This window comes from Trichosurus vulpecula, chromosome 4 (genome assembly GCF_011100635.1).
Source record: "Trichosurus vulpecula isolate mTriVul1 chromosome 4, mTriVul1.pri, whole genome shotgun sequence".
NCBI lineage: Eukaryota > Metazoa > Chordata > Mammalia > Diprotodontia > Phalangeridae > Trichosurus > Trichosurus vulpecula.
In genome coordinates this window covers 98,681,578-98,705,989 of record NC_050576.1, presented here as the reverse complement: position 1 = coordinate 98,705,989, position 24,412 = coordinate 98,681,578, and the positions used below count along the sequence as shown (strand labels likewise).

The window sequence follows — 24,412 nt, the reverse complement described above, 5'->3', positions numbered from 1 at the left end:
GAGAGGAAGACAGAAAAATAATCTTCATTATAACAAACCTGACAAGTGGTTTCCAGCCTCTGCTCAAAGATTTCCAAAGATGGAGAACCTACCACCCCCAGAGAAAATCCGTTCCACTTTTGGGCAGCTCCAATCACTTTCCTAACAAGTCTGTTTGAAACTTCAACCCACTGTTCGAGGAACTGTCTCCAATGGGACCAAATGGAACAATCCCATGCCCTCTTAGACAGGAGGCTCAGTTATGATGGCCTGAGTTTTCTCTTCTCTGGGAAAAACATGACCATTTCCTTTAACTGGTTCTCATGTGTCATACCATCTAGGCCCTTCTCCAGCCTGGCGCCCTCCTCTGGACACTCTATAATTTATCAATATCCTTGTTGTCCTTCATGGTGCCCAGAAGTGAGCACAATGCTTCAGATAAGAACAGAAGACAATGGGTTTGGTCACCATCGTATTTCTGGAAGCTATGCCCCTCTTAACACATCCCTGACTCTTAGCCGCATCACAGTGCTATCTCGTATTAGACTCTCAGTCCTCTAAAATCCTAGATTGTGCATCAGTGAAATGTTGAGTTTTTATATCTAAGTGCAAGCATTTACCTTCATCCCTACTGAATTTCCTCCTATTAGATTCAACCCAATGCTATAGCCTGCTAACCAAATGCCACTTACAGAACAGGCAAGCCAGTGTGGTTGAAGAATCAGGGTACCCTAAGAGGGAGATGGAAGGGGATTCAGCACATGCCAGTCAGGTTGAACCTCTACCATTGTTGACCACCATCTCATCTTAGACCTCTATGCTTTCAGTATAAGGCCCTGATCCAGGAGTCTTGGAAATAACTATATCCTCCAGACCACCAGATCTGCTTCTGATCTACCCCCTGCAGTAGTCAATGAGGAGTGAAATCATGATGGAGAAAGGCCCTGACTTCTTCATCACTACTAGCAACAACTGCTGAATAACTACCACTAATAGGCAGATGGACATAAGAACCCAAGAAATGGGGGCATCCTCTGGACTAAAAGACCTGTTTCTAGACCAGTCATCATTTGGGGAGATGGCTCCTGCGGAGAGGGGGCCAGCCATCCTCACCAACTACTGACCAACTACCATTGCTTAGTAAGTGCTTAATAAATATTTAATGACTGATTGGGTGTCATTCACAGGACAGAAAAAGCAGCCTCGCTAAAGCAACAAGGCACCTTGAGACAGAGACACAGAAGGTAGCATTTTACTTGATGGGATCTTAATTTCTTTCCTGTGAATTCTTTAATATGGGCTTTCTCAAAATTTAAAATGCACTTCTATGCCCAGATTTCCTCTGCATCTCTATCATGAAGACTAGAATATAATCATTTCCCTTCAAAATTCCCATCATAGGGGCAGTTAGGTGGCACAGTGAGTAGAGCACTGGCCCTGGAGTCAGGGGGACCTGAGTTCAAATCTGGCTCGGACACTTGACACATTTACTAGCTGTGTGACCTTGGGCAAGTCGATTAGCCCCAATTGCCCTGCCTTCTCCCTTCAAAAAACAAAACAAAACAAAATTCCCATCATTTCCATTCTGGTTACTAGTTCTTCACTATTTAGCATGAATCAGATTCAGAATAAAATTTCCCTTGTCCATCCCTCCACCTTTTGAAGGGTGAAATTATCACCAAGGTGAGTCAAGAAGTTATTACCTGGTCTGCTTTTGTTAGAGAGAGAGAAACAGAGAGAGTTCTAGCAGATATTGGATAATTGAGGTTGCAATCACAATTATGCCTCTGTACCAGACACAATCTTTTCCCAAAGTTCCTCATCTATTTCCTCTTTCTGTAAAGGAAGTCTATTGTATACTCCAACGACAAAATTACTTGTTTCTCTCTACTTTGAACTTCATGCAAATATGCTCTGTCGTGCTTCCCCCTCTGATTTCCTCACCCGACTATTTCTTCTTCATGTACAAGGCCACTCCCTTCTTATTCTCTTTCTTTTTAAAGTCACACAAGATCAGCAGAGGTGGACAGATTGTGTTCCACATCACCCGCCACATTACACTATGACCTTTCCTTCCAAATCTCACCTTCTTCTAAACTTCCCTGTTATTGTCGAGGTCACACAGGTTCACAGCCTAGGCATCATCCTCAACTCCTTCCTCTCCTTCATGCCACATATCCATTCAGTTTTCAAATCATGTGCTTTCTACCTCCACAATATCGTACGAATCTATTTTCCTCTCTATTCCTACAGCCGTCACTTTCGTTAGGACTTTCATCACTTCTCACCTAAACAAAGCCTCCTAAATTGCTTCTCTGCCTCAAGTCTCTCCTTGACACATTTGCCAAAGAGATTTTCCTGAATCCCAGGTCTGATAAATCACCCCCTCCCCCAGTGATTCCTTACTGACTCAAAGATCAACTCTTATTTCATCTTCATCTCCTTTAATTTAAATTTCTTTGTATTATAATATATAATGAATACAGTAATCATAATAACTGGCATTTATATGGCACTTTAAAGTGTGCAAAATGCTTTACAGGAAGTATTTTTTTTCCTCACGACCCATTCAGGTCTTCCTGGATTTAAGGATAGCTCTCTATCCAAAGCATCCTTGGCTTCCTGAAAGTGAACAAAGTACTGTTTTCCATGGATCTTGATTGAAACCACACCTTTACCTGTGAGATATTTGTCAAGTCATTTAGGCTCTCTGGGACCTCAGGGTCCTCGTCAGTAAAATGAGGGAGTTAGATAACCTCTGGAATACCTTCCAGTTCCATATTTATGATCCTGGAAGTTTGGCTCATGTATATGTATCCTTATTCTCAGGGTCTCTCCATTCATTCGTAGTTTGGGGAGGAAATCAGCATATGCCTGTCATACAATTTCATCGTCAGTGACAGAAATCCTCTAATGATTGATAGGCTACTTCACCAGGACCAGAGACTTCACAGACCACTTACCTTAGTCTTTCCCCAGTCTTATAGCAGTTTCAAATAGGTCAATAACCTATATAAATGAATATATAATAAATAAATATATATATATATATATATATATAAATCAGTAAATAACCTAAATAAATAACCATTCTTGTGACTATTTTTAAAAAATAATCTTTATTTTATGCTTCTTAGCACAGAATTAAATAGCAATGGGAAATGCACATTTTGAATCCTATATCAAAACTGTTTTGCTCTTTTGTTGTTGTTTTTGTTGGTTATTCTTCTGTTCTGAACCAGTGCAATAAACTACTACTTATAGTCAGCCATGGAAGAAAGACTTATAGTTTGAAAACCACACATCTCCTATACTTGAATACTAGGCAGTATTTTACATAGATTGTCCAGCAGCTATTTTCTCAAGCTACAGATGGAGACTTGAGGAATCAAGTGGTAATATATCACTGCAGCAGTTCTAAACTGGTGTGATAAATGATAGGCCTGGTACATAGTACTGACGTGGTTTCCCAAATTTGCTCTCCCAAATCATCACTCACTTAAAAAAACTCTTTTAAGGTGCTTTCAGGCATTTTCCTTTGTCAAAAAAAAGACAATAACAACAATAATAAAAAGCATTATGTTGATGAATATGGTGATACACATGGCCAAATGCCTGGCACACAGTAGGCACTTAATAAATGTTTGTGGAATAGCATTGAATATATGGAGAGAATAAAAAGCAATGGAATCATCTGGGAAGCTAAGTCAGTAAGTCATAGTCAACTGCGAACCTAAGGACAGTATATGACCAATAGAAATGACCTTACCTCAACACAGCTCCTTGTAAGCAGATGCTTTTTATCCCTAGTTTCAATGGTTCTAAAGTGAAATATCAAGGACATTGAGGTTTCTATTTCTTATGAACAACACAAATAATAATGTTGAAAATTGATTACATTTATGTAGCTCTTGAGGTTAAGGCAATATCCTTTGCCTGTATTTAATTGCATTTCAATTGGTAAGTTTTAGTATGTGTACCACTTAGGATATATCACATGTAGTTTAATATTATTTTTTCCAAATTATCAAAATCTGTAACTGACATATATACATAAATAGTGGTTATTTCATACTGAATTTTGCAATGACCTCATTTAATATTTTTTAAAAAAGCTTTTGAAAGATTTGAAGTAAATGCTTTGATACTGAACTACCAGTATCCAATAAGATAAACATGAGCAAGCAGACTGGGCTGTGCTTCGCTGATAACTAAATACAGAATTTCTTGGAAAATCCTTTCAGGAATAAATATTTTATACAAATGAATTTGTTCAGTTCCAGTTTTTCCATTCTATGTATGTTAACTATCTATCAAGTTTGTCTCTCTTAAAAGATGTTTATTTCACTTCAATTGCAACAAACAATAAAAGACAGGGGTGGGAGTAGCACAGGATATGTAAATATACTAAATAATTAATTCCAAATCCTGTACAGAGAGCAGTTTATATCAAACAAGTTGTATGTATTACACAGAGACAGCAAAATATGTTCATTTGTTAACCCTGTTTAAATTAGGTTAAATAAGCATGGAAAAATAGGGGACTAAATACTAACACATGGTGTGTAGGGATGCCAAGACGTAATACAGAGAATTTCCTTAATAGACTTTGCACAAACATACACTACTGCTCTTTGATGCCCCCTCCTAAGAGTCAAATATTGAACTGCGAAATTAGTTTACATAGAACAATGGGGACATCTTGAGGTCATTCTGGAAAATGTACTTGTTTTCATTTCAAAACATGCCCTACACACAGGTTTTAACTGATAAAATAATGTGTCCCAAACTAAATAACAAACCTGATTAAAAGTGGTTTTCCCTTTGAGGTCATAAAAGATAGTTCATAAGTTACCCTCCTCTAAGATAAATGACTTTCACTTGAAATCTTTCTTCTTAAAACAAAACAGAACCAAACAAAAAACTGATGAAGAAAGCCCATTAGTTAATAGTAGAAAAATGTTTTGAATAAGCATTTGACTATACAAAGAATTTTGTAAAAAATATATAAAATAAATTTCCCTAGGATTAAAAAATATTGTGGTCACTAGTTACATGAATTCCATGGATCCACAGATTTCAAACAGACCTTTTTTTCCTTTCCTACTCCTTGAAGACAGAAAAACGAAAGGATGTCAAAGGTTTCATTAACAATGCCCTAGATCCACATACTTCCCTAGGTACTTTCCATTAAGGTTGGACTTGTGGGACCATTTGAAGAGCTTTCAGTCTCTTTACTACCACCTGTATTCTTTGTTTCTTCATCCTTTCTGCTTTTTTCTTGAGTCTTATCCAGATTACCAGATGAGCTAACACAGTTAGCATCCTGATTTGGTGTGTCCACTTCATTGTCAAATTGTATTTTATCTTGTTGATGGCTGCTTTTCTTTACTTGTCCATTCTGGGCAGGGTAAGTGTTTGCAATGATATCATACAGGAACTGGTATTGTTCCTTTAAATAAGAAACAAAAAAGGAAGGAAGAAATTGGAGAAAAGTAAGATGATGCAATTATCTTGGTGCAACATAGAAATTGATAGTAGATAAACTCAATAAGCAGTTAGAAGTCATGGAAGCAGAAAGCTACATGAGGAGTAGGGACACCCTTCTGAACTTCTTGGGTTCAAAACTACTTTAAAAGCTGAGTCACAGCATGAATGCAGTGGAATATTATTGTGCTGTATGGAATGACAGCTCTAAGGAAATCAGAGAAACATGGAACAAGTCATATGAACTGGTGCCAAATGAAGAAAGCAGATCTAGGAAAATGATATATACAACTATAATAACACAATTGGTGATGATGTGAGGGGACCGTAGAGCTCAAATCAAGTGTGATAATCAATAGTGTTTCCAGATGGCTGGTGCTGGAACACACTTTCTCTAGTAGAGAGAGTACTCTAGGTGCAGAATATTATACTTGCTATTTGAAAAGGTTTTATTTAACTGCTTCTTTAAAAAAGGAGTATACCTATGAGGGAATTATTGGGGGAAGGGAAGGGAGCCAGACTTTGTGCTAGATCCTGTACAAATATCTCATTCAATCCCCACAACAACCCCGTGAGGTAGGTGACATTATGGCCCCCACTTTACAATTGAGGAAACTGAGGCAGAGTTTAAGTGACTTTCTCAAAGGTCACAGTTAAGTGCCTGAGGCCAGATCTGAACTCAGATATTTCTGACTCCAGGCCCAGCTCTCTAGCTACAGCATCACTTAACTGACTCTAATTCCTGGGAAACTATTGGGTGTAAAAACTCTTTGACATCAGTGGATGTCTTTTGCCTTTCTTCATATCCCCAGGGCCTAGCATTGGAATAGGCACATAGTAGGCACTTAGGTTCAGCATTACTTGGATGTTTATGAATCTCTTTCATAAATAGGGATCCTATGCGGGTAGGCATGCATGGCCCTACTAGAATATTCTTGGTTATAGGACAGTATTAAGAAATGTACAGGTATGTCCTGAAATGTTAAAAGTGCTTTATTACAGAGTAATTAGCTTTGTCTCAACACAGACTTCTAGAGTAACATTATAGGGACACTTCATTATTCACCAAGGATCAAACTCTAAGTCTAGCTCATTTTCTCTCAGGGTCCAAAATAAACTATGCAAGCCCTAAAATTAGTTTATCAGTTACTTAACGATGTGTGAACTTCCACTTAAGTATTCTTCCTCTACAAATCCTAACTTCTACTCTCTCTATCTCTATGTCTCTGACTTTCTATCTCTTTCCCTCCAATCCAAATACATACATGCATACATACATACATACATGTCAAGGTGTCCCAAAACTCTTAGAAGTTTTAAGCTATTAGCACTTAATTTGTTAAGTTTTATATATAAAAATATGTGCATGTATAATATATGTGTGTAACATACATACACATTTATAAATGTATATTATTTGTAGATAAATATATATAATATATCCACACTATATGTATACATATGCTATAGGTTTCTAATCATTGCTCTAGGAACAAGTATTGCTCTAATTTGTCCACAGAAGGGATTCTTAACCTTTTTTTTGTGATGTAGACCCCTTTGGCAGTTTGGTTAAGCCTATGAATCCCTTCTCAGAATTAGGTTTTTTTTTTGTCTACATTGATAATTAAAGGAAATCCTAAGTTTCAGTTTGTGGTTAATGAAAATGATAATTTATGTTTCCCATCCAATTTCATAGACCCACTGGAATCTACCTCAGGGGTGCATGTACCCCAGGTGAAAGACCCCTACCATGCAAAAAGAAAAATGGAGAAAGAGAAAGAAAGAGAGAAGTAGAGCTCTGTTGAAACAGAACAAAAAAATGTTTAAATTACTCATAGAATTTACTTACAAAGGATGAAACCATTTCTGGCCTGGCTCTGCGCAGAGATTTCACTACTTGAAAAACATCGATTACATCTTCTGTTTCTGCAGAGTCCAAAAGATTTAACAAAGCGCAAAATGTTCCTGTTTTTTGGGATCCATCCCTACAGAAAAGAGAAAGGAACTTATATTACAGTTTTACAGAGAGAATGTCATGGGAGTGAGGTTGCCAGAATCCATAATTTAGATCACATTTGACAATGTAGCCCTGTCAGGATTAACAGATATTTTCTAAAATAAATTATATTTTAAAAGAATGATTTGTGATCATATTAACAACCAAAGTATTTTACTCAGCTAAAAGAAACAAGCAATTGTTTTTATAACTCTCTAGACTGCCAAATATGTGTGTGCATGTGTGTGTGCATGTACATGTGTGTATGTGCATGTGCTTGTGTGTGTGTGTGTGTGTATGTGTGTTTTCACTGATAAGTTCAATGGGGAAAAAGCTACCAGCAGAAATTATTAGGTAGGTCAGGTCACCTTAAGTATTTGCCAAACTTTATGGACTGTCTGAAAATCTGCAGTAAAGAAAGTACAATAAACTTTTCCCCCCAAAGGAAAAAACCCTATCATAATCTAAGTAAGAACCACTAGTAATGCAGGAAGTTTAGTGGCAAATAAATATGTATTATGTTTTTTACAAAATGATTCCTTCGCATTCATAAAAATTCTCCTTTACTATTCTTATAGTATTTTTATCTTTAGAACTCAGGGGCAGCTAAATGGCACAATGGATAGTGCACTGGTCTTGAAGTTAGGAAGATCTGAGTTAAAATCCTACCTCAGACACTTACTAGCTATGTGACTCTGGGCAAGTCACTTAATCCCAATTGCCTGCCCCCCCCCCAAAAAAGGTAGAACCCAACCTCATCCTTTGGCTTCCTCTGTATTCTTCCTCTGTTACTCCACTTCTAATCCCCAACTCTGGGTCACCCTGATCATTCTCTTCCTCTGTTCCTCCTCTAAAGCACTAGAGTATTCATGTAGGAAGTTATGAAACTTCAGTTGACTGTATCTACCAACAACCCATGTCCTGTAATTTCAACTAGGACCTCATGAAGGAGAGGTAATCCCTCTTGTTCATCCCCAACTGGCTCTGTCAAACATTTCCTAGAGCTCTTATTCCAAACCTCTTTCCTCAAGCCCCAAGCTGTCCTCTTCTCTTTCAGCAAAATACCTTGCTTCATATTTTCCCACTGTGAGTAAAGTTAGGACCATGTTGGAATGAATGGAGCTTTGTTCTAGGATGAGGAAATTTAGACAGCAGTGACATCAATTGTTCTCCTCTAACAAAGAAAACTTGCTACACAGTCCGGTGGTGGCTGGGTCAGGCTGGAGACTAGTAAGACTGTGACAGTTCCCCCATAATGGTGGAGCTCTGTTGAGGTGGGTCAACCTCCAAGAAGAGAACAGATATGATCAGTGGCTGGTGGAACTCAACCCAGGGGCTCCTAGGGGTAGGGAAGGAGGCCTGGTTCTGGTCCCTGGGAGGTGGCATCTTAGTGCCAAAGTGACCTCAAGCTGACTCCTAAGACAGAGAAAGAAGAAAGCACAGATGTAGGTACTTAGAACAACCTACTACAGGCTGCGGGTTGAGGGAAAGGCTGGGACTGGGAAATCTCAGGTCTCTCATTCTTACGGAGGAAAGTATTGGACTGACTCTCTAGGTTGGGTGATTTGGGATCAGAAGATACCATGGAAACATAGAAAGGCCTCCCTTCCTTTTCAATATTTATCCTGAATTCTGAGAATAGGGGGCAAAAAATGCTTGGGGAAGGCCAGTGAGCAAGCTTTGGCCAGACCCCCAAAAGCCAAATTTCAGCAACCTGGCTAATAGAGAATTGGACCAGGAGTCCTGGATTATTGCCCCTACTCTTAGGCCAAGCATATTTTCTCCCCTATAAAATAAGGGATTTGGACAAAATTTTAGTTCTCTAAAATCATTTATGTTGTGACATTTTGAGGGTTTGGGGAAATAGGAACTTCAAATTCTCCTTCAGCTCCCTCCCCAACACCATCCATCAGTTTTCTTTACTCCCCACCTTCTGTAATAATTGTGCTTCCTGTATAAAGGGCATGAGCTTACTTCTGAGAAATGTAATAGCTGATTTAGATTATATTATTCAATGGAAGAGTTGTCTAAAGCACTCTTCTGCTCACAGTTGTAACAATGACTGAAGTGGTTAGTCTGACTCAGAATTCTGATATAGCAGCTATTCATTTTTGAATGTGATAAGCTGTCAAATACCGGAGTGAATGGATAAATGCAGGGCACAGTGTGTTGCACTGATTTGGATATGAAGAATTAGAGATAGTCTTTATTCAGTCAGTGAGTCAGCAAGTATTCATTAAGTGCCTACCACGTGCCTGGCACTGCACTAAATTCTGTAATTTAGAGAAAGAAAAAAAGGTATAAACAAGATATATTTACAGGATAAATTGGAGATAACCAACAGAAGTAAATCACTTTCCTTAAATGGGATTGGAAAAGGCTTCCTGTAGAAGGTGGCATTTTATCTGGGACTTAAAGAAAACCAGGAGGCAGGAATGGGGAGGGAGGGAACTCAAGGCGTATATCAAAGCCAGTGAAAATGTATGGAATCTAAAGATGGAATATCTTCTTAGAGAAAAATAAGGAGACCAGTGTCATTGAATCTCAGAGTCCATGGGGGAGAGAGGAAGCAGTAAAGGTTAGAAGCCTGGAAAGTAGGAATAGGCCAGATTCTGAAAGGCTTTGAATACCACATTTTATATTTGATCCTAGGAAGTAATAAGGAGTACTGGATTGGATTACTGAACTGGGAGGGGGTAGAGAGGGGGTGTGTGATATAGTCAGACCTGTGCTTTAGGAAGATCATTTTGACAGCAGAATAGAGCATGGACTGAAGTAGGGAGAAGCTTAAGGCATGAATAAGACCATCAGACTATTGATATAATTGCACATGAGGTGATGAGGGCCTGCACCAAGGTGGTGGCAGTGTCAGAGGAGAGAAGAAGCTATATGCTAAAAATGTTGTGAAAGTAGAATCAACAGGACTTAATGCTTTTTTGATATGAGGGAATGAGGCAGAGCAAAGCAATGAGGATGACACAGATTGAGAGTCCTCAATGGTAACATGATTGGTAGGAAAAGAGGAAGGTATGATGAGAAAGATAATGAGTTCAGTTGTGGACATGTTGAAATTAAGATGTCTATGATGTCTAATGGGCAGTTGGAGAGAAAAGACTGGAGGTCAGGAGAGAGATTAAGACTACATAAATAGATTTGATTATCAGCATAGAGATGATCCATGGGAGCTAATGAGGATACCAGGTGAAAGAACATAGAGGGAGAAAAGAAGAGGGTGCAGGACAGAACCTTGAGGGGCACCCATGGTAAATTAGCATGACCCAGATAAAGATCTAGGAAAGGAAATTGAGGAGTAATCATACAAGCAGGAGGAGAACTAGAAGAGAGTAGTCACAGAAACCTAAAGGGAAGAGAGTATCAAGGAGAAGAGGGTCATTGACAGTGGCAAAGGCTAGAGAAGTCAAGAAGAATGAGGGCTGAAAAAAGGCCATTAGATTTGTCAATTAAGAGATAACCGGTAACTTAAGTGAGAGCAACTCCTAATGAATGATGAGGTTAGAAGCCAGACTAGAGAGCTAAGAAGAAATGAAGCGGAAATACTTGCCATTAATGGCCTTCTTGAGGAGTTTAGATATAGTAATGGAGAGAGATATGGGACGATAGCTAGCAAGAGATGGATAAATGAGATTTGAGGGTTATTTTGAAGATGAGATATATGGGCTTGTTTGTAGGTAGTAAGGAAACAGCCAAAAGATAGAAAAGGACTGAAGATTAGTGAGAAAGTAGACATGATAAAAGGAACATCTCTTGGAAAAGATAGGATGGAATAAGATCACTTGTGTATGTGGTGTGATTGGCCTTGGCAAGGTGAAGGTCCACCTCTTCAGGTGAGACAGGCATGATAGAAAGTTAGTGGAGAGAGGTATTTGAGTAATAAGAGATGAGGAGATGAGAACAGGAATATCTCAGAGAATGGCATAGATGTTTGTTTAGTGAAATATAGTTTGATATGAGGTCAAAAACTCTTTGGAAGAACTGCCAGGGGCAAAGCCAATATGATGGAGTAGATGAAGTAGTACAGCCAAATTCTCCCAACATTCCCTTTCAAACAACCTTAAAGTAATGCATCAAATCAAATTCTGGAGCACCACAGCCAACAAAAAAATCAGGGTGAGAACTTTTTCTAGCCCAATGATGGGGTATTTGTGCTTGGACACTAATTCTAACATCACATTTCTCCTTAGCCTCTGCTTGGGTGCCTGTGCCTGAACTCCAGTTCTAAAATCACATCTCTCCCTAGCTTCAAAGTATTGGTCCAGGCAGCCTCTCTCTAGTTCAAGGGCAGCATGCCTTATCAAAAGAACTAGTTCTCAAAACATTCTTTCCCAGGCAGTCTCTCTCTACCTAAAGGGCAGATTGCCCCAAAATTATCTCTGCTTCTTCCTCAGTAAGCAGCTATGCCCAATTATAGATTAGTTTCTGGATGATAAACTGAGTGTAACATGTGTCCTAGACATAGTCAAATGTATACCCCCTTACATTAATCTTGTCTAACAAGACATGTGATGGAATCCACCTGGATATTCCTAGTCAGCCGTGAACTTTTGGTGACTTAGTGACATTTCACAGGCAAAATCACACCCACAGGGAGCCCCAACTTGGGCTATTTCCCAGTGAACTCTGGGTAAGATACCTGAGCAGTAGATACAAAAAGTGCATGTTCCTTTAAGAACTGACCACCCTTTAATCACGCCTTGACCACTCCCTAATCCCACCCAAAACACCTAATTGACAGATTTCATCCCTAAATCTTGTACTTAAACTTTTCCTGTAGCCCTGTATGGTTGCAGGTTCCCTAAGAACTCTTGCCCACTGAAAAAGTGTAATAAATCTTCACCTCCTTGACTTAAAGAATGCTTGAGTCCATGAATTCATTCCAGGCAGCCTTGCCTTGGGAACTTTGGTTTGGGATTCCTACATCCCTGGGTTCATTTCTCCCTCAACACCAAGACAACTGAGGATGTTAAAAGGAGAGATCTGTGACACCAGGGGGAGTGCTAGCCCAGAGCATATGCAGCAGCATCACCAGCAGTGGACCTTGGAGAAGGCTGCAACAAAAGCAACAACAATAGCAGAAGGAGGAATTTTGGGAGATCTCATCTAAGAGATGGGAAAGCGATTGGGCAACTGGTCAAAAAGAGATTACAGGAGACTCTTGTGTTGGCACCGGTTATAGAATCTGTTGCTATTTAGCAACTTCTAACACTCATATGCAATTCCAGGTCACATTTTCAAGGTAGAGAGGAGTATTTGAGATTTCAAGGGAGGAAGGGCTTGATCTCAGTTTTAGGGCAGAGGGGAATGGCATTTGCAGCTATAGGAGAGAAGGAACCCTTCCTGAATAAAGATCATAGCACACGCTGGGAGAGAAGTGACTGTACCTCTCCCCAGGTCACACCAACTTGGAAGCAAAAACTTACAGATGCTCAGAACGAGGTCTGAAAAGAGCAGTACAAAAACTTGGGAAAGTTTGCCTTATCCCTAGGTGATCAGAATCTAACTTCAACATGAAATTCAAGGTTAAGAAATAGGCTTGAAGGATTGGTAAAATAACAAAAAAGAACCTGACCATAAAAACTACTATGTTGACAGGGAAAATCAAAACACAAACTCAGAAGACAACAATGTGAAAATAGCTCAAAAGCTCAAAGGAAAGTGCAAATTGGATATGAGTCCAACAAAAATTCCTGGAACAGCTAAAGAAAAAGATGAGCAAAAAAGGAAAAACTTGGAAAAGAAATGAGAGTAATGCAAGAAAATTATGAAAAGAGAATTAATAGCTTGATAAAAGAGGCACAAAAAACTGAAGAAATAACATCTCAAAAAATTGGCCAAATGGAAAAAGTGATATAAAATTTCATTAAAGAAAATAATTCCTTAAAAATTAAATTTGAGCAAGTAGGATTTAATGAGTCCACAAGACATTGAGAAACAATAAAACAAAGTCAAAAAATGGAAGAAAAAATGTGAAATTTCTCACCAGAAAAGCAACCTGGAAAACAGATCAAGGAGAAATAATTATCAGACATAAGAAATCTATGATAAAATAAAGTACCTATAGGTTATATTTCAAAAATTATAAAAGAAAATTGCCCTAATACCTTAGAATTAGAGGGTAAAATAAACATTGAAAGAATCCATCAATCACCTTCTGAAAGAAATATCAAAATGCAAACCCTCAGGAATATTATAGCCAAAAGATGTCCCAGAGCAAGAAGCCAGAAAGGTGCCATTTAAATATTGTGGAGCCACAGTAAGAATCACATAAGATGCAGCAGTTCCCATGTTAAAGGAGTAGAGGGACTTGGAATATGATAGGCAAAGGAGCTGAGATTAAACCAAGAATTACCTACGAAGAAAAATTGAGTATAATCCTTCAAGGGGAAAATGGATATTTAATAAAATAGAAGACTTTCAAGTGTTCCTGATGAAAAAAGTAGAGATGAATAGAAAATTTGAAATTCAAATATAAGAATCAAGAGGACCATTAAAAAGTAAACATGAAAATGAAATTATAAGGGGATTAAGAAGGTTAAACTGCTTATATTCCTATATGGAAATATGATACCTGTAACTCCTATGAACTTTCTCATTATTAGGGCAGTTAGAAGTAGCACTCATAGACAGAGGGCATAGGTATGAGTCAATTGTATTAGGATGATCTGAAAAAAATGAGAGTAAGAAAAAAGAATGCAATGGGAGAAAAGGGGAAGGAGAGGAAAAATAGGGAAAATTATCTTGCATAGCAGGAAAACTTCATATGGATAAAAGGTACCATAGTTAATGAAGTAATATTAGCACTAAACATATATGTACTAAATGGCATAGCATCCAAATTATTAAAGGAAAAAATCAAATGAGTTACAGAAGGAAATAGTAAAATGATACTAGTAGGTGACCTTAACTTTCCCTCTGAGAACTAGACAAATTTAACCACAAAATAAATAAGAAAGAAGTTAAGGAGATGAATAGAATTATAGAAAAGTTAGATATGATAGCCTCTGGAGAAAACTGGATGGGAATAGAAAGGAGTTAGACATAAAGGATGATATCATAAACAAATTAAGAGAACATGGAAAATTTTATCTTTCAGGTCTATGGATAAGAAGAATGTTTATGATCAAACAAGAGATAGGGAGAATCACAGGAAGTACAATGACTAATTTTGATTACATGAAATTTTTTTAAAAATTCAAAACGAAATGAATGCAGTCAAAAAGCAGAAAAGCAGGAAACTAGAGGGGATTTATCCAGCAAGTTTCTCTGATAAAGGCCTTATTTCTCAAATATATAGGGAACTGAGCCAAATTTATAAAAATAAGAGCCATTTTGCAAATGATAAATGATCAAAGGATATGAACAGGTAGTTTTCTAAAGAAAAAAAATCAAAGCTAGTGAAAAGTGAAAAAATGCTCTAAATCACTCTTGATTAGTTAAATGCAAATTAAAATAACTCACACCTCCCATATCAGATTGGCTAACATGACAGAAGAGGAAAATGACAAATGCAGGAGGGGATGTGGAAAAATAGGGACACTAATACACTATGGATAGAGTTGTGAACTGTTCCAACCATTCTGAAGAACAATGTGAAACTATGCCCAGAGGGCAATAAAATTATGCATTATCCTTTGACCTAGTGATAAGTCCATACCCCAAAGAAGTAAAGGAAACAGAAGTAAAGAGACAAAGGAAAAAGACTGATTCGTACAAAAATATTTATAGCAACTCTTTTTGTGATAGCAAAGAATTGGAAATTGAGGGAATGCACATCAACTGGGGAATGAGTAAACATGTTGTGGTATATAATTTTGATGGAATATTATTGTGCTATAAAAAACGATGAGGGGTACGATTTTAGAAAAACGCAGGAAGATCTACACGAATTGATGTAAAGTGAGAAGCACCAGAAGATTACTGTTCACAGTAACAGCTAAATCGTAAAGATCAACTGTGAAAGACTTTGCTACTCTTATCAATACAATCATTCAAAACACGTGTGAAGGACTAATATTGAAAAATGCTGTCCCTCTCCAGAGAGAGAATTGAAGAACTCTGAGTACAATTTGAAGCATACTTCTTCACTTTCTTAATTGTTCTTGCTTTTTTTTTGTAATATGACTAGTATCAAATATGTTTCACAATTATTTCACATGAATAATTGATATCATATTGCTTGTTGTCTCAATGGAGAGGGGAAGGGCTGGAGGGAGGAAGAGAATTTGGAACTCAAAACATAAAAATGGAATATTAAAAATGAATACAAATTTTAAAATAAAATATAATGCAAAATAAAATAAAATTACCTTCGCCCTTTCAAAAAAGAAAAAGAAAGAAAATCTGCTGTGGTGAGCGGGATAGTGAACTGATTAGCCAGCATAAAAATAGTTAACTAATGTAAAGGTGCAAAATGTAAAACAAGTGAGGGTCCAGTTGAAATTTTGTAATATAAATTTGAGTAGATTCAGCACAGTTTTGTGATTTTTCACCAGCTTCTTTCAGGTTCACGTGAGTGAGGTGGGGGGTGAAGGCAATAGTTAATGGGAATAATACAATACTGAGTCTTAGCAGAGGACTATCAGCAATGTGATAAGGAAACAAGAGATTCAAGAGAAGAGGACAGCGCAGAGTTGAGCTGATTAGCAGCCTAGGAGTAAAGCTAGAGAAGGGAAGGTGGGTAGTCAGTGAAGTCGTGATGGACTGGGAAAGAATTGAGAGATTAGCAATGATAGCGAGGATGGAGGAAAGGATTTGGGGTCGCAAAGCAGAGGATGAAGTGGAACATAGTATGCTTTAAAGATCTGGATATGAAGAATTAGAGAATTAGATTTTTTTAGGTTAATTACTGGGGAAATAGGAATAACATGACTTTCCCATGATTATGGGACAAATGTAATTTGTGCATGGACAGAAGATGAGAATTTGGTTACTAACCATAATAAATTAATTCACAGAGAGGACCCAGAGTCTAAATTCAGAAAGGTAAAAGAGAGAAGTAAAAAGATGTCAAAAATGGGTTAAAGAGAGAACTGTGAATTCTCTTTTTACCACATAGGTTTTATAAGTGTGAGCCCTATTCTCCCCGGACTCTGTACGTATTGATAAGAAAATATATCATGACTTTGGGGGTGCAATATTTTGTACCAACCAATTTTACTATAACATCTTAGTAAGTCCCCTTTCCAAAAGGTAACTAGGTCTGGCTGATAAATTGTTATCAACTGACAGTTGAGAGAGAGAACACTGGTGGAGGCTTTTTAGCTATAGCACTACATAACACTACACCCCTATGCTGCTCAGGGTCTCCTAGAAATTCAAGGGAATAAGAAAAAACCTCTGAGGACTTAATCTGTCAGTGCAAGTGGGTGTTGGGAGAGTAGCTCCAGAGCATGTGCTACTTTGCAGATTTTGAGTTTCTTGAGTGCAGGGACTATCTTTTGCCTCTTCGTGTATCCCCACCCCCTAGCACAGTGCTTGGCATATAGTAGGTGCTTAATAAATATTTGTTGACTGATTATCAAACTACCTTTCATGTTGCATATTTCCCCATTGATTTTAAGCTCTTGAAGGTTGGAAGTTGGACACCAATTTTTTTTTTAATCTTCCTGTCTCTTGCTATCTGTCAGAGTACCAATATGTACATAGCATGCACTTCAATAATTGTTGAGTGAATTCATGAATATTATGTAACATTTGCATTATATGTATATTATTTTCTTCATAAATCAAGATGAATGGAATTTGATGAAAATGATGATCAATGTGGCAAAGCTTGAATATGAATCATTGTTCATTCATTCTTACCGGCAGTGAACAAGAAGAGATGCAGTCTTGTGATGTTTTTGCACTTCAATGCCATGTTTCTTTGGAAGTTTCTCTTTGAAGTTTTGAATCATAGAAATTAATTCTTTGGGTTGGGTGGGAAGGTCTTCCCCTTTCCAGCTGTTATACTGATATTGATAGACTGTTCGGACATCTTTCCTCTAAAAACCAGATGTCATAGGAATGTTATTAACTCAAGTGACAACTCAGTGTACCTTTCATTCCAATAATCATCTGTTCCATATCTACCTCTGTAATCAGAAGCACTTTCTCTTAAATATTTTATAAATTATGTTTTCAAATAGTACAAAACTCTGTAGCTACTATGTAGTTTTTTAGCTTCAGTTAAACCAACAGCAGTAAGTTAAATCTACCCAAAGAATTCCCCTACTTCACTTAATTGTTATACCTTTGCATGTCTCAGTTCAAATACACGAATAGTATAAGCTGTAGAACTGTTCATGTCTTTCATTTCTACTTCCACATCTTCATATTTTTGCTTTCCTTCTCCCCAGTACTGAGCACAGACCTCCTAGGTTTGGGAGAATATAAGTTAGTATTTACATTTTTAATGTATATTCTAATTGGTACCAAAAGCACATAGAGTAGATATACATTAGAAAGTGATTAAAAATTAAAAATACAAAGAAAGGCAAAAACAACCTCTGTCCACAAGGAGTTCACAATCTAATGGGAGAAACGACATAAAAACATTTAAGTACAAGCAAGAGAAACTCAGGAACAAATGGAGAAAATCTTAGAGGAAAGGCGTTAGCATTATGGGAGATTAGGAAATCTTCCTACAAAAAGTGAGATTTTAGGTGGAACTTGAAAGAAGTCCAAGAAAAAAAAAGAGAAAGAGATGAAGGGGGAGGGAATTTGGGTATGGAAGAGAGCTCCAAAAATTCGGGAAGTTGGGAGGTTCATTCTCTTCTGAGAGCAAATACAAGGAGTCAGTGTCACTGGGTTATACAACATATGAAGGGAGTAGGATATAAGTAAGCTGGAAAGATAGGAAAGGACAGATCATAAAGGATTTTAAAAGCCAAATAGAGGGGTTTATAGTTCATCCTGGGGATAACAGAAAGCTACTGAAATTAACTGAATGAGGGGGATGACAAAATCTGAACTTAATTTAGGAAGATCACTTTGATTAGGAGGATGGACTAGAGTGGGCAGAGACTTGAGGCAAGGAGGCCAATCAACAGGTTATTGCTATAGTCTAGGCATGAGGTGATGAGGGCATTCATGAAGAAAGAATGAGCATAGATGAGATATATTGCAACAGTAAAATTAATGGGACTTGGTCACATGTTGGATATGGGGTAGAGGGTGAGAAAGAGAGAGGAGTCCAGGATGACACCTAGGTTGTGAGTCTGGGGAGATGGTGATACTGTTGACAGTAATGGAGAAGTTAAGAAGAGGAGATGTTGTGGGAGATGTTCATTGTGAGACATGCTGAGCTTAAAACAAAGAGATATCTTTTTTTCCCAAATATACAGAACTAGAGAGATACAGGAGTCATCCACAAAGTGATAAGAGTTGAAATTAGACGACTAGAAATTTATATTGACTCCCTTAAGACCTCCTATAAAGTCCATTTTGATGGGTGGATGGCAATCAGGAAAGGGTGTAGTAGAGGGAGAGGACAAACCTGCTCCCCATCTTTCAGATCTGTCAGCATTACAATAACTTTGACTTTTCTTTGAAAGACCATTTGCCAGAAGTCAGCAATTGTTTCCTTTAGTGGCCCTTGGGTGGCAATCATCACTTCAGGTTTCCAGTAAGTCTAGAAAAAACAGTATCCTTGGTAAGTACTAAATAAAGCCTTTTTTAAAAAAATAAGCAATTGGTAATACAATTAATCAATACAAACAATATGATGTCAAGAGAATGAAGATTTGATGGTATGAGGAAAATTTTAAAGACACTGATTTGGCTTTAATTTAGAGGGCAATAAATTCTCCATAACATCGATTACAACAGTTAAAGGGTCTATTTTCATATCTGGTATATGGATAGAATTGTTCCATTCCTTTCTTCCTTCTTATATTCCTTCCTTCCTTCCTCTTTCCTCTCCTTCCTCCCTTCTTTCACTGGCTCTCCTCATCTCACCCAGGATGGATGGGCCGAAGCTACTCACAGGCCTGATCCCACTTCTGGTCAGCATGGGTTCTTTGACCTACTCTGTTTCTAGCCTATTCTGGCTTGTCTCCCCTTAGGCATTCTGGAATCCCACTATCACCTTCCTGTCCACACTGAGTGACTTACCCTATTGATTCCAGATGTAGTTAGAACAGCTTGTAGCCCACTGAAGCTCAAAATTCCTGAATTCAAGAGATCCCCAAATATCAGCATCCCTGGTGGCTGGATTTATAGATTTATGCCATCCTGCCCAACCCAGTAATTTTCTTTACAGCAAGTAGGGTGACTGGTAAAGACTGAGTAAATATTTCAGATAAGCTTTTAGCATAGGTAGCTGGATCTAAGATTCCCCAGAATGATTTCAGTCATTTTCTCCACTGGGGAGCTACAGAATTCAATGCTCAAAAACTGATTGAACTCAGTAATAGCTCTCACATTTTAAAATTGGCTTATTAGAAACAACACTTAAAATCAATATAAAAACCAAGTATGATTAATAACTACATTTAATTTAATCCCTTTCAAAGCATAGAGCATAAAACTAATTTCCCATTCCCAACAAATCTCCACTGTTTTTGCCTATTCTTTCTCACACGTTTTCCCTTATATGACTAATATTGTATATTACATTCTTTCTCTGCTTTTTATTTTTGTTGCTTGTGTTGATTTTTCCTTGATGGAACTCTCAGCTTCTAACAATAATAAACAGTAACAAAACCTCCATTGAATTCCTTCTCTGAAGTTTGATCAAAATATACAGAAGCAACTTTGGGTTCTTAATGACTTTGCCAAGAGAATAGAAACTCTAGTGTCCTAGTAGGTTGGAAAGGCTTCAAGAACAGACCCATTGATGGACCGTTTGTCGATCACCAGAAGAATAGCCTGTATGAGTACAATCACTTTCTTCTCTAAAATATTGGCTTACATGGCTGAAGATAAATTTTTCAACCACAGAAACCAATGAAGACTTTAAACCAGTTGAACCTATTTAATATACCATGGGTGATCTGCAAGCGTTGACTTAAAGGAAAGACAACTAAACAGTGTTCTGAGCCAAGCCTAGCTCAGGCCAGTCTAGTGATTCAGGTTCATGATTGGAACTCAGTGAAACCCTGATGGACCATAAAATGCAATAAAAATAATTTTACTTACAATAACGGATTAAGAAGGATATAATCACTAAAAATAAACAATGTTCTCCAGATTTCTCATTCACCAGAGGAGCAATTTTAAGTCAGAGAGACTTAGCAGGGCAGTGGGAATTCTGCTAAATCTTCCAGGGACTTAATTCCTCATAGGATGGCCTTCTTTATCCCTCATGTGACAAGGTTGCTACATCAGTAGTTCAAATCCCAATCAGTAGTTCATGCCCAACCAAATCTCCAGTATAGCCTCCTTGCTTCCTTAAAGGGAAACCATCTCAGTCTATGTAAAACAAATGATGTTTCTTCATGTGAAGTACCTCAAGTGATGCATTAAAATAGTGAGATATTCCCTTGATCCCAAGAGCCCCACAAAATTATGTAAATGAAGGGGTTCAAAGTTGAGTCCACTTCAAGAATAGCCATGGCCAAGCTATCAAGGGCATGCATATCAGAAAAGCTACCTTATAATCAAAATATGTCACATTGAAGAAACAGCCTTTTTCTTTTCTGTAGATACAATGGTGGAGTTGACAGGTATGCCTGAGCAAAGCAGTAGAGCAGGACACAAAGCTGATGGCCTCCCCAAGAAAGCTTGCTAAGCTCTTGTTGCACATGCTCAAAAAAATTCAGAATGTAATGCAGAACTTAGGTAAGCATTCGGATATGAATTCTCTCATCATTGAACATATATTCAAGTGTTTCTTCCGGTGATTCTTGCCTTTGTTCTGTTTTTGTTCAAGACCTGTGGTTTCATTGGTTTTGGATAATTACTTCATGGAGGAAAGATCAGGAACCCCTCTGCAAATAAGAACCTGAGGAAGTTGCCTGGAGTACCTAGAGGACTTGCTCACGACTACTCAGATAGTATGTGTCTAAAGCAAGGTTTGAACCTAGGTCTTCCAAACACCAAACTTGTTGTTGTTCAGCTATGTCTGACTCTTCATCACCTCATTTGGAGTTTTCTTGGCAAAGATACTGGAGTGATTTGCCATTTCCTTCTCCAGCTCATTTTACAGATGAGGAAACTGAGGCAAGCAGGGTCAAGTGACTTGCCAGGGTCACACAGCTAGTAATTATCTGAGGCCAGACTTGAACTCAGGATGATTAATCTTCCTGACTCCAGGCCCAGCACTCTATCCAATGCACCACCTAGCTGCCCTTAATACTACACTACTATATGATTTACCATAATCTTGAAGCATTTAAAAATAAAAAAAAACACCAAACCCCATCAATTTGCCCTTTCCCCATCACAGTATTATGATGATGATGATGGTGATAACAACAACTAGCATTTATATAGCACCTACTCTGTGCCAGGCATTGTGCCAAGCATTTTGCACATATTACCTTATTTGATCCTCCAACAGCCTGGGGATGCAGGTGATATTTTTATCTCCATTTTATAGTTGAGGAAACTGAGACAAACAATGGTTAGGTGATTTGGACAGGGTCACACAGATAAGTGCATGAAGCAGATTTGAATTCAAATTTTCCTGACTCCAGGACCAGTGCTTTGTCCACTATGCCACACGCTTTTGCACCTTTTTCTTCTCATTGAGGTGCATTTCCTTCCATAATTGATACAAAGATTCTGAAAATCATGTAGATTCTCTTCACTCTAGCAGTGTTCACTATGACTGGAGCTAGACAGGAAAACCTGTAGGGCTTCACAGGTCCCTTGCTTAATATCTACAAACATTCATTCCCTCAAACAAAAGAACAACCTTTGATATAGAATCAAAATAAGGAAAGAAACCTTTTGAATAGAGACTTGGGGGAGGGGAGGGTATTTTAGAGTGAGGACAACATATATCCACGTAGATTATGGTTTTAATTAACAATGAAATTAAAAGATTAAATTTTAAGTGTTCAAGCAGCTAGATGGTGCAGCAGCTTGGAATCAGAGAAACTCATCTTCAGGAGTTCAGATTAGATCTTGCACACTTATTATCTGTGTGACCCTGAGCAAGTCACTTCACCCTGTTTGCCTCAGTTTCCTCATCTGTAAAAATGAACTGGAGAAAAAAAATAGCAAACCATTCTGATGTCTTTGCCAAGAAAACCCCAAAAGAGGTCATGAAGAGTTGGACACGGCTGAACAACAACAAAATCTCAAGGGACTTTTTTTCTAATGTAGCACATAAAATAGATTAACCTCCTTATTTCATCCTAAATGACTTCAACAAATATTCTGATAACATGCTAATATACTTGAAAATATGTGTACTAGAACTGTAGCATATTTAAATATTTAAAGTAAATATTTAAATACATTTTAAATATTTAAATAAGTATTTGAAATACATACGGTTATGAAAGAAGCATTGATATATTTGCTTGGCTCATCAGTGTCACTGTCATCATCAGATGATTCATCTGAATCGTGTTCACTCTCTTTGCTGGTCTCCAGTTCATGTTTCAGTAGCACTCTGTTAAAGTCATCTGTGTAATATAAAACAGGGAGACGTGTTATTGTTGTCCTCAGGGCCTGGAGGTTCTCTTTGCCAATAAGCACGTGAAAAATGGAAATAACTAGTACAGAGATATATGGCAAACATTTGGGATGTTGACTTCTAGAGCACTATGATATGAGAAGTCATACTTTCTTGGTCACTAATTATTAAAAAAAATCATACTTAACAAGCATGTACCCTAAAAACTGACTAAGATCAGGACAAAACATTACATTTTCACCATGCCAAAAAATAGACACTATTCTCCATGAAACTGACTAATGGAATTCTGGAGTCTTTCAACCTTAAAACACACTTCTGGGCTTTGCTTGAGTGGTCATTCTATTTCTTTTCTTTTACAAATTTATAGCTGAAAGGGACAATAGAGATTATTGAGTTCAAAACCCCTCCCATATTTTATGAAAGATGAAGCACAATCACAGAGTTTAAGTGACTTGTCCAGGGTCACCCAGCTAGTAAAGTATCTGAATATCTAAAAAAGCATTAGAACTTCTTTAGTCAAGTCCCATGCTCTATCCATATGCCATAGTTTCTCTTCTTCTTATAATATTTTTACAAATTTTAACTAAACTTTTGTCAACTTTTTGGCTAATCAAAATTAATTAATTATATTTCGTGCCTCTAATATATCCTTTTAACTAGCCCTTTTAGCTATCAGATTATATATTAAATTTTTGTTTACTTGTGCCAAATTATTAAAGGTTTCTTCCATATTCATATGACATAAATTAATAAATTATTCATTCCTCCCCATTTTCTACTAGATTTATTTGGTCCTATTCCCTGCCAATGCTTTTGTTTCTTTGTCCCTCCTCTCTTCTCTCCTTTTCCAGTTCTGTAAGCATAAATTAATACTGGTCCTGTCAACTCTTCTATATGTCCACTCTCCATCCCCATAATTTCCCAAACAAAAATCCCCCTACCTGACTGTCACTCCTCTATAAGGTGTCCTCCCTTGTTAAAATGCAAATTTTTTGAAGGCAGAAAGTGTCTCACTTCTGTATTTTCATCCTCAGCACTTAACACAGTGCTTGGCACATAATAAAGAGTAAATAATTTTTTACTATTCATTAACATTTATTCCCATGCAACTCTATTAATATGAATTATTTTGGTCAAGTCTTTTCTTCTTAATTTTTAGTGACCCTATTTCTAGCTACCTGGAGGCAGTAGAGAGAGTGCTGGGCCTGGAGTCATGAAGACTCATCTTCGTGATTTCAAATCTGGCCTCAGACACTTACTAGCTGTGTGATCCTGGGCAAGTCACTTAATCCTATTTGCTTCAGGTTCTTCATATGTAAAATGAGCTGGAGAAGGAAATGGCAAACCACTCCAGCATCTTT

At 37.6% G+C, this 24,412-nt stretch overlaps 1 protein-coding gene across 5 annotated transcripts in view; it reads right to left on the bottom strand.

The window, feature by feature from the left end:
- Positions 1-3,079: 3,079 nt before the first annotated feature.
- Positions 3,080-24,412, bottom strand: part of PTPRC (protein tyrosine phosphatase receptor type C) — a 139,795-nt gene continuing 118,462 nt past the window's right edge. For all 5 annotated transcript variants that reach the window (XM_036755274.1, XM_036755276.1, XM_036755275.1 and 2 more), the window contains 6 exons: positions 22,904-23,037; positions 18,957-19,091; positions 17,712-17,834; positions 17,285-17,463; positions 7,316-7,451; positions 3,080-5,431 (listed from right to left, as the gene is read on the bottom strand). In XM_036755274.1, coding sequence (XP_036611169.1) covers positions 5,156-5,431; positions 7,316-7,451; positions 17,285-17,463; positions 17,712-17,834; positions 18,957-19,091; positions 22,904-23,037 — 983 coding nt within the window. In that variant the 3' untranslated portion in view covers positions 3,080-5,155. The remainder of the gene's footprint in view (positions 5,432-7,315; positions 7,452-17,284; positions 17,464-17,711; positions 17,835-18,956; positions 19,092-22,903; positions 23,038-24,412) is intronic.